The sequence below is a fragment of the Nanorana parkeri genome, unplaced genomic scaffold, assembly GCF_000935625.1.
Source record: "Nanorana parkeri isolate BGI_ZX_2015 unplaced genomic scaffold, ASM93562v1 scaffold380, whole genome shotgun sequence".
NCBI lineage: Eukaryota > Metazoa > Chordata > Amphibia > Anura > Dicroglossidae > Nanorana > Nanorana parkeri.
In genome coordinates, this window is record NW_017306648.1 from 1,075,865 (window position 1) to 1,085,442 (window position 9,578).

The 9,578-nt window shown below is 43.1% G+C and overlaps 1 protein-coding gene across 1 annotated transcript; it reads left to right on the top strand.

The window, feature by feature from the left end:
* Positions 1-2,663: 2,663 nt before the first annotated feature.
* Positions 2,664-9,202, top strand: LOC108789211 (vacuolar fusion protein MON1 homolog B-like). The gene is made up of 4 exons (XM_018559163.1): positions 2,664-3,657; positions 5,113-5,911; positions 8,215-8,362; positions 8,541-9,202. Exons 1-4 carry the CDS (start codon positions 2,952-2,954, stop codon positions 8,766-8,768), a joined length of 1,881 nt encoding a protein of 626 aa, XP_018414665.1. The 5' UTR covers positions 2,664-2,951; the 3' UTR covers positions 8,769-9,202.
* Positions 9,203-9,578: the final 376 nt, after the last annotated feature.

Genomic DNA, 9,578 nt, shown 5'->3' on the forward strand with positions numbered 1-9,578 from the left:
TGGATGCTGATTGGTTGCCATGCACAGCTGATACAGATTTTGTCTGCTCCAGTTTTGATAAATTCCCCCCAATGGCTTTGGGATCTCACTTTCACAAAGTCTATGGCACAAAGTCACGGCACTTCATGCTTTTTTCAGCACACGCTTCCCAGGCAGGCCTTTTGCCAGCCAGAGCAATTTTTTATTTCAGTGGCAAGGCCTGCCATGTCTTCCACTAACCCCTATTTATTTGTAGCACTTATTTATTGCACAAGCACAAAAGGTTGGAGAGTATGAGTTCCTTCACAGCCCATCCTGATGTCTGGGGAGAGGTTTTGTGGCCTTCGGGTCTTTTTCCTCTCCCCACTGGGGATCTCTTCTTCAAGAGAGCCCTCACCAAGTACTTGGTGGACTGGCTTCAGCTGGTCCTTAAGGATCAAGGTCCTGGTTATGGCCTAGGTGGCGCAGGGTACCTTGCCCCTGTCATGAGTCTTTCGTCAGGGGTTTGAGTCTCTTCCTCTTTGGAGGGGGCTTACAGCACCCCTGTGCACTTTTTGTGTGTGTTGAGATTGCACACTTCCCTTTTTTCTTTACAGGGGTTTGTTTTACAATGCAATTACCACCGAGCTTCACAAAAATAGAACGGTTAAGCCCCCTACTGGGCTTATTTTTTGCTGTCTGTGTCCTTTTACAGTGACTTTCCTTCACCGCCTGTTTCAGAAACACAACAGAAAGCATACAGATATTCCACCCCAAAGTGAGAGGAAATCCCCTTTTAGACCAGCTGTCACCGGAACAAGTTTTCCCACCGCACAATTTCATTTCACCTACTGTTTAGGAGGCAAATATAAAATGTTGGATTTCCCATCATTCTCTGTCTCTGTGACAATGGTCATGAGGACAAAGAGGGCGAAACCCCCCCATACGAGACACAGGCAACAGTCAAAACCTGAAAGAGATTCTAAACCTCCCCACCAGTGTTTTGCTGCTCCTTGTACTAGTTTGACCATTGCCAGCAGCATGTGGGTCTGAAAATATGTTTTTCCTTTTGTATTGGCCTGGCTGAAATGTCAGGAGAACAAAATGATCCACGTTTCATGAAGTGGGTGGGGGCAGGTGAGGACCAGACTGCCTGCAATTTCTGTTTTTGTATGAGAGATTGGTCTTATGTTTTAAAGTAACACTAAATGTAGGAGTTAAATCTTAAAACTACATTCGAGTACCTTAACTATTAACGGAAATGAATCTTATTTGTGCATCACTCAGGTGTAGATCCTCAAATGAATTGGTGCTGACACTGTCCTTCCTTCTGGAGGGTGGCTACTTTTGTTCTCCGTGGTCCCTGTGTGTGCTGTAAAGTAGACCGAGCTCCAAGCTCCCCCCCTTGATGGACTACAATCTCATGTTCAGTTTTCTAATTTGTATTAAAAATTGTAGTTCGTCACAGGAGTGAGCTTGGAGAGGTGGCTACTTTACAACACACACAGGGACCATGGGGAACCAAAGTAGCCACCCTCCAGAAGGAAGGACAGTGTCGGCTCCAATTCAGAGATGATTTGAGGACCCACAGCTGAGTGATACACAAATAAGATACATTTTTGTTAATAGTTATGGCACTTGAATGCATTTGTGTCACCAGCCTGCTTACTGGACTGGGAATCCATCCGTCCATTACCATCTTTTCTTGAAAACGACCTAAACACCGCCCTCTCCAGCCCCCAGTGCCTGAAAACTTTAGCTTAGCATTGCACAATGTAGTTATGCCCGACCTCCCATGATTAGTTCTACTATACAGCGGATTATGGGAAAATAATATAGATTTTTCCAGTTATTCTAGGTGAACACGCCTACAATAAAGTTGAACTCCAGCTAAACACAGTGAAAGAAGCACCAGACTGATGGACTCCTCTCTCCTCCTGTCAGTGTGCCCCTTGCCTAATTAGCAGTTTGTGGCGCTTCTCCAGCCCTCCAGCTGTGGTGAAACTTCAAATACCATCATGCACCTGCCTCTGGGAGTCATGCCTGTGGCTGTCAGTCTTGTAATGCTTAATAGGATTTGTAGTTGCTCCACAGCTGGAAGCCCGAAGTTTGCCTACCCCTGCTCTAGGGGCTCATTTACAAAGCTCTCTGTAAGATGGTAACAACTAACTATGAGCAAAATTATAAAGCTATGCATGTCATATCCAAAATATTTTTAAGATAACAATAGCAATAACTAAAAAAATGCACTCACACTTACCCTTTAACCTCTTGCCGTCCGCCCGTAGTAAAAAAACGGACGGACGGCAGTTCCATGAAGTCAGATGTCCTAAATTAAATTCCAGGCTTTGTGTATAAGGATGGGTTTATTAAAACCTTGAAGAAAATGTGGAGCCAGTTGCTCACAGCAGTAGGTTGTCCATTTTGTTTCTGTTTTCCAGACAATAGAGGATAAAACCGAAATGGTGTGAAGATCCAAATTAGCTTTTTTCTGTTTTTAGAATTTTACCCAAAATCAAACCTAGAGTTTGGCTTTAATGTATTAAAGCCATTAGATTAGCAGGCAGACCAGACACCTAGTATTTGGAGAATTTTCTATATGCTGAGATGTATAACTGTGTTTTTACTTATTTCCAGTACATCAAGAGGACCAGGCAAGCCCAGTCAACTCTGTTGATCCAACTCTGCCATCACTCCTTGATTACCCATTAAAGAAGGAGGTCACTGATGGTGAGCAAGGTACAGCTGCCCAAACTGAGGCCCAGAGTTTAACTCTAGATTCGGACAAGCCGGGTCACAATGAAAATGCACATGATGGGGCCGCTCTTCTGTTTCAGGGAGTCTATGAAGAAACAAACCACTGTTATTCTACAGAGTCTAGAGAAGACCCCCAAGCAGCAGGAGAAACTTCTCAAGAACCTTTAGACTGTAGTAGCCATGTTATTGCTGATGAAGAGGAGCAGTTTATAAACACTCTTGAGCAATGCACTTTAATGGAGGAAAGCTTGAAGAAAACACTTGATGGTCTTACCTCAAAAGAGGTTTTGAGTTATGAAGTGGGCAGTATAGACAATGACTCTAGTAGGGCAGACATTTGTGAAGGATTAGAGCACAATATCTCTTCAGAAATGGGTGAACTGGACAGGGAAAATAGAACGTCAGGTGTCGTGTTGGAAGAGAACTTGCCACCAGAATCTGCACAAATTAGCTCAGACAGGAGTTCAGAACTGGATGACATGTCCACAGGAGATCATAACTTGAAGCAGTCATTTAATATTTCCACTGAGTATTCCACAGAAGCGTCTGTTGTGGATTCCTCTAATGTAGACCTTGTTGAGGATCTAGAACCTGAGAATGTAGATGTGGAATATGAGTCTGACGACCTCAAGGAACTAACTGAATCAGCTTCCATTGACAATACCTTGGAGGACTCTGGAGATTTTCAAGGAATTTCTTCAGTGGTTGGAACTGTCACTGCTGAGGTATCACCACCTACTACCCCAGTTCAGCGTGAGGAGGATGTCACTGCGGAGAGCTGGCGAACCAAACGGAGGCACGTCTTTGTCCTGAGTGAGGCAGGAAAGCCGATTTACACGCGCCACGGTAACGAGGAGGCCCTGTCTTCCACCATGGGTGTCATGATGGCACTGGTCAGTTTTGTCCAGAGTGGCAATAACTCAATCAGGTCTATCCATTCAGGTAGGTGAGAATCTTCAACTGCACCCCTTTTTTTTTTTTTTAATCCTCATTAAGGGAAACCTTTAAATCGGTTTACAATAAGCCTCGATCCTAAGAGCGCTCCTCTTACCTGACTAAATGTAATTTGATGGTTTGTCAGAAACTCTCCCTCATAACTTCTTGAAAGCCTGCTCCTTTTGTACAGTATTGCCTTGCCTCATTACTATAATCAAATCATTCTGTGGAACTCTTTAGATTAAATGAATTTGAAAGATGTTACCCACAGCGACCAATCAAATTTCACCGGTGATTTTTCTAGTGCAGGTTTAAAGATTAAATGTAAGCACTGATTGGTTGCTGTGCACAAAGGAAATCCACAAATGGTGTTTTTTTAAAATATTTTTTTACAAAAAGAATTTATTGTTTTACTGAAATGATGGGGTTTTGTGACACATTCCGTTTAGATGCATATTGTGCATTAGTGTAAATGTTCTCATGGCGCACTCACACTTAAGCTGGCCAAACACTGGTAGATATTCATGTTGATGTTCATACTCAAAATCTCGTCAGAACATTTGAGAATGTCATCAGAGACTTGTAGAATATTGTTTAAAAATTCATTTTATTTGGACATTTGATTTTGACATGAATGGATTTTTTTTTAAAGGAAACAAATTCACAATTTTCCATCCTGCTTCTTTGATTTTCAAGCCTGCTCTGAAAAAAAAAAATTTTGGAATGAAATTCTACTGGTTTATGGCCAGCTTTACTGTGGGTAGTGTGCTGATCTTTCTCTATAGAGAAGTTGTCTAGGTCATGGTGCTCAAAGCAAACCTATCCTTTGGCCGTGTAGTGAAAAGCAATGGTGTCACTTTAATGCACCCTTACCAAGCAGCTAATAATCACCTTTCCTCCCATGATGCTCTGTTCTTGTGAAATCTATGAGTCTCTAGTTGAAGCTTACATGTTACTAAGGATCGTCTTCTCCACTCCCATGTAGCAGCACTGGGCCAATCACAAAGCAACAGCGTTGCCACATGGAATGAGTCTCATGCTTCTCCATACCCAGGGGAACCTAGCATTTTCTTCGCTCCTGGAGGCTCAGTGGAGCATTAACGAGCAAAGCAAAGGTGATTATGTTCTGCTCTGAGGCATTGGGGACATTAAAATGAAACATCTATCTGACTTTAAATCCTTGGTGAGGTGGGTTTCTTTTGCGCACCTCCTTCTGTAAATGCTAGTTGGCTGGCCTTTTCTGGCTTCAGTGCTTACTGAGTCACTAACCGGGAACAGTGTAGTCAGATCTCCTGAACTGCATACTTGTTCCAGGTCAGTGACTCAGAAAGTACTGAAGCGATTGGGTAGGAATAGTATTTTCAGAAGGTGAGGTCAGTAGAGTGTTGGAATATTGAGGACACACTGGTTGATGTTGCCTGGGTCCACAAGGCTTACTGTTGCTTTTGTCTCTTTTCACAGAGAACCAGAAAGTTGTCTTCCTGCAGCAGGGGCCCCTGGTATTGGTATCAGTATCCACGTCCCCTCAGACGAATGAGCAGCTAAGACAGGAACTCCAGTATGTTTACTATCAGATAATTAGCATGTTAACTCAGGCCAGTGTAGCTCGAATCTTCGAAAAGAAGAAGAATTATGACCTGCGGCGTCTCCTTGCTGGCTCGGAGAAGATCCTGGACAGCTTGCTCGACTTGTTGGACACTGACCCTGGCTTTCTGTTGGGTGCTGTGCGATGCCTGGCCTTACCGAGCACACTTCGGGATTCCTTAAGCTCCTTACTGACTAAGTCCATAACCACCAATCTAGTGTTCTCCATATTGGTGGCGAACCACCAACTGGTTACTGTAGTACAAGAACGGACCGTCATTGAGGACTGTCGTCTGGACCCCACTGACCTCCATCTTCTACTGAACCTCATCGGGGCCTCCTCTGCCTTCCAGGCTGGTGAGATCTGGACTCCCATATGCCTCCCGCGCTTTAACCCAGACGGCTACTTCTATGCCTATATCTCGTACTTGGATCCTCAGTGCACAGTGTGTTTGGTACTGCTGTCCACCGACAAAGAGTCCTTCTATGCTGTCTCTGACTGCAAGAGAAGAATCCAGGAGGTCATGGAGACCCAGAACTCTTTGCAGGCTCTAGCTGGTGCACTGCATTGCTGCTCATATAGTGTGTCTCTTGTGGGTGTGCCGGAACTATTGCACTTTATATACAAACCCCTGGACATCCCGGAATCCTACCGACAACTTCCTCAGTTTACCAGGTACTCTACACAACACCTGTGACATGGCATAGAGACAGTAAGAAGGGTTAAAAGAAATCTGTTTTGAGAATAATATGAGGTGGCCGTTGCTAAATTCCTACTTGCTTAGCTATAATGCTGATCCAATGGCTTTAATAGTTTGAGTCTCTGACACTGGTGTGGGTGTGAATTCTTACTCTAGGTCAGCGACTCGGAAATTAAAAAAGTAGAGGATCAGCATGATGGCCAGACAACTAGCATTTTCAGGAAATGGCCCGCAATGGCAGCCCTATTTCTCTTATGATAGGTTACCTTTAAACAGGTGCTCCACCCAAAATGAAGCGTTGTTTCAGATAAAGGGCAGCTGGGCAATTTCTTTCCCTTTCTGACCCTGCTTGCCTTATGCTTAGCATCTGGGTTGTTGAGCTTAGTGCAGCTAACCGTTACAACACGGGGGAGGAGATCGCTGAAGGAACTTTATTATTTCAGATATTATGGGAAACTTGTGTTTTCAGTGTGACTACTCACAATTAATTCAGTTTTAACATAATTTTTCCCATTTATTGGTTTCATCTTACATTTCCTACATGCTTTTAGAGTCCGTGGCTGTCAGTTTGTTAGCACAGTCAGCCACGCTGCTGAACTACTTCCATGACAAAAAGGAGGACAGAATAAGCTACTTGGACATTTAGTTTTTGTTAAAACCGAGTACTGTATACCAAACCTACCCTGAGGTCCCACCAATGACACTTGTTTTGTGGCTAAGCGAGTTAAAGTGTGCCTTCTGAGACACAAATAACTCCACTTTGTGTGTGTGTGTGTGTGTATGTAATGAGGCTTCCCGTAAAACGGGTGGGGAACCTCCGGCTGTAGTGAAACTACAAATCCCATGATGCATGTCTCTGGGAGTCATGTCTGTGGCTGTGAGAATCTTGCAATGCCTCATGGGATTTGTAGTTTCACCACAGCTGGTGTGCCAGAGGTTCCCCACCCCTGCTGTAAAACATCCATTATTTCCATATCCCCTTATTCAGGAATGCTCCAACAGTTCAATATGTTATACGGGCAGAATGTAAAGATGTGGACAATGCCTGCCTACTGTGCTGTCGCTGGTCTTTTATTTTATGAATTAATACAACTTTATTCTTTTAAAAAACATTTACTATTGGTGGATTGGAGTGGATGTGTTTTTGTTTAAATTTTTTTTTCAAAGAGAACAAAGAATACATTCTTTAATCACTGTTCTGTGACCGGAAACCAGCACAAGAGTGATAAAGCACATTCTCTGTGCAATAGCATGGGTAGTGAGCATGTAGGGTGATTGTCCTAATGTACCGAATATGAATACAAGCTATAAATATGCATGTTTCATATAGATGTATATTACAAACAAATAAGATTTCTCAAAATACCAATTTCAAAAGCTTACAAATTGTTTCACTTTCCATATTTAAAGGTTTGAATAACCCAAAAGTGATATTTCATTTTGAGGGTGAAGCCTTTTTAAACCCTTAGGGAATCCACTGGTGAGATCTCCCTGTCTTAGTTCTCAGCTCTGATGCGTCCCATCTCAGGTGTTCCCATTCCTCCAAACTGTAATATAAATTAAAGTGACACTTAACTTAGGAGTTAAACTTTATTCAAGTACCTTTAACTATTAACAAAAAACGTATTTTATTTGTGTATCACTCAGCTGTAGATCCTCAAATCATCTCTGAATTGGTGCAGACACCATCCTGCCTTCTGGAGGGTGGCTACTTTTGTTCCCCATGGACCCTGTGTGTGTTGTAAAGTAGTCACCGCTCCAAGCTAACTCCTGTGATGGACTACAATCTCACATTTATCTTGCTAATTTGTATTGAGATTGTAGTCCATCACAGGAGTGAGTTTGGAGCAATGACTACTTTACAACACACACACATGGGGAACAAAAGTAGCCACCCTTCAGAAGGAAGGACAGTGTCAGCTCCAATACAGAGATGATTTGATTTGATCTACAGCCGAGTGATACACAAATAAGATACATTTTAGTTAATAGTTGAGGTTTTTTGCATACATTTTTATGATTTAACTCCTGAGTTTAATGTCACTCAGGAGTTAATGGGTAACTCCTGAGTGACACCGAACAGAAACCCCCCCCCCAGGTGTGAAGAGCCAGGAACTTAGTCTTGTCATAGGAGTACCTGAGAGATGTAAGAAGTTGTCAGGTGCTTAGCTTTACAGAGTCTCCCAAAGCCTAATAGCCGTCCTGGGTGGACGAGCCCTTGACTTATACAAGAACAAAAGTATACATTTTACAAATTGCTTCCTTTGTCTCTCTGCAGCCCTGAACCCGATGGCCCGTATTCCAGCGAGGAGGAGAAACAGAGGTTGTTTGACCTGTACCGTTATCTTCATTGCCGCATTCACAGCTCAGCAAGACCATTGCGCCTGATTTACCATGTGGCAGAGAAAGAGACCATGCTAGCATGGGTAATTTAATGTCATATAGTCTGGGGTAGTTTAATACATACAAGGCATTGCACTTTTTATACTGTTATCTACAAGTCCTTCATGCATGCTGGGGTTTTAGTTTCTTGACAAGTAGAAGGCTGTGGGGTTGGGGCTAGTTATTCGTGCATGTATAAGTAATATTTGTTTCCTCCTGCAGGTCACCAGCAAATTTGAACTGTACACAACGTTCAGCTCTTTAGTGACTAAAGTGGGCGCCATTAATGTTATCACCAAACTCCTCCGTTGGATCAAGAGAGAGGAAGACCGCCTGTTTATAAGATATCCGCCAAAATATTCCACAACTCCACTACCTGGGAAAGGGGGAAAAGCAAGTCGGACAGATAGGGCTGATCCTTCCCAGAATGGCTTCTTCGCTGGTCTCTAGTGAGTGAGAAACCGTTTTTTGTTCAGGAGGACCATGAAGGATTGACCCTAGCAGTGCTATGTACAGTGTAACTTGACACATACATGGAGACTCCCCCATGGCTACAGAGATGGACTAGGGCACTCCATTGTTTTCTAGGTGCGTGAACTTTTGCACTTGATAGGTCACTTCATTCAAAACTAATCCATAGGTGAGGTTTGTTGTGCTGAACTCCACCTTCTGGATGTTATATCGCTTCGGGACTTTAGGATCTCTTGTCTTCAGATTTCACTGCTTTGCCCCCTTCCCACATAGTCTCACTCCTCTTACTACATTCTCCATTAATAAATAACAATTTAAACAGGTAGAGTGATACCTTCATTGTAATGGCTGCAGCAGGTAGGCAGAGCTCGGAAGTATTATAGCTCTTGGGCACTTCAGAAAGACTTTCCAACTGGAGATTCAGGACCGTCATGCTGTTGAGAAGGAAAGCCTATTCAATTTGCTGTATTCTCTATCATGTAAACTGAATAAAAATCTGGCAGAGAAAGCAGCATGTGATACAGGCTGTGGCATGGTGGGCAAAGCTTAGAGACCTTGCCACTGGATTCCATGAGAGATGTAAGAAGGTGACGACTGATTCAACTCACCTGCATCCACCTACAGCCAAAATATCCATTCTACATACAGACCCTTTTGAATCAGGACATCAAAAAGATCAGTTACCCATTCTGTTTACCATGACGTGTTTGTTTCCTCTTCTCTAAGATAATTCTCAGAATAAAGCTGCTCCAGACACCACTATATCTTTCTTTTTTTATTGAAACCATT

What these genes read in the sequence shown, in the direction of transcription:
- LOC108789211 (XM_018559163.1), top strand. Translation starts at nt 2,952, where the DNA reads ATGGAGGAAAGCTTGAAGAAAACACTTGATGGTCTTACCTCAAAAGAG. An exon ending in CAACTTCCTCAGTTTACCAG is followed by an intron (nt 5,912 to 8,214) that starts GTACTCTACACA and finishes GTCTCTCTGCAG; the next exon opens with CCCTGAACCCGATGGCCCGT. An exon ending in AAGAGACCATGCTAGCATGG is followed by an intron (nt 8,363 to 8,540) that starts GTAATTTAATGT and finishes TTCCTCCTGCAG; the next exon opens with GTCACCAGCAAATTTGAACT.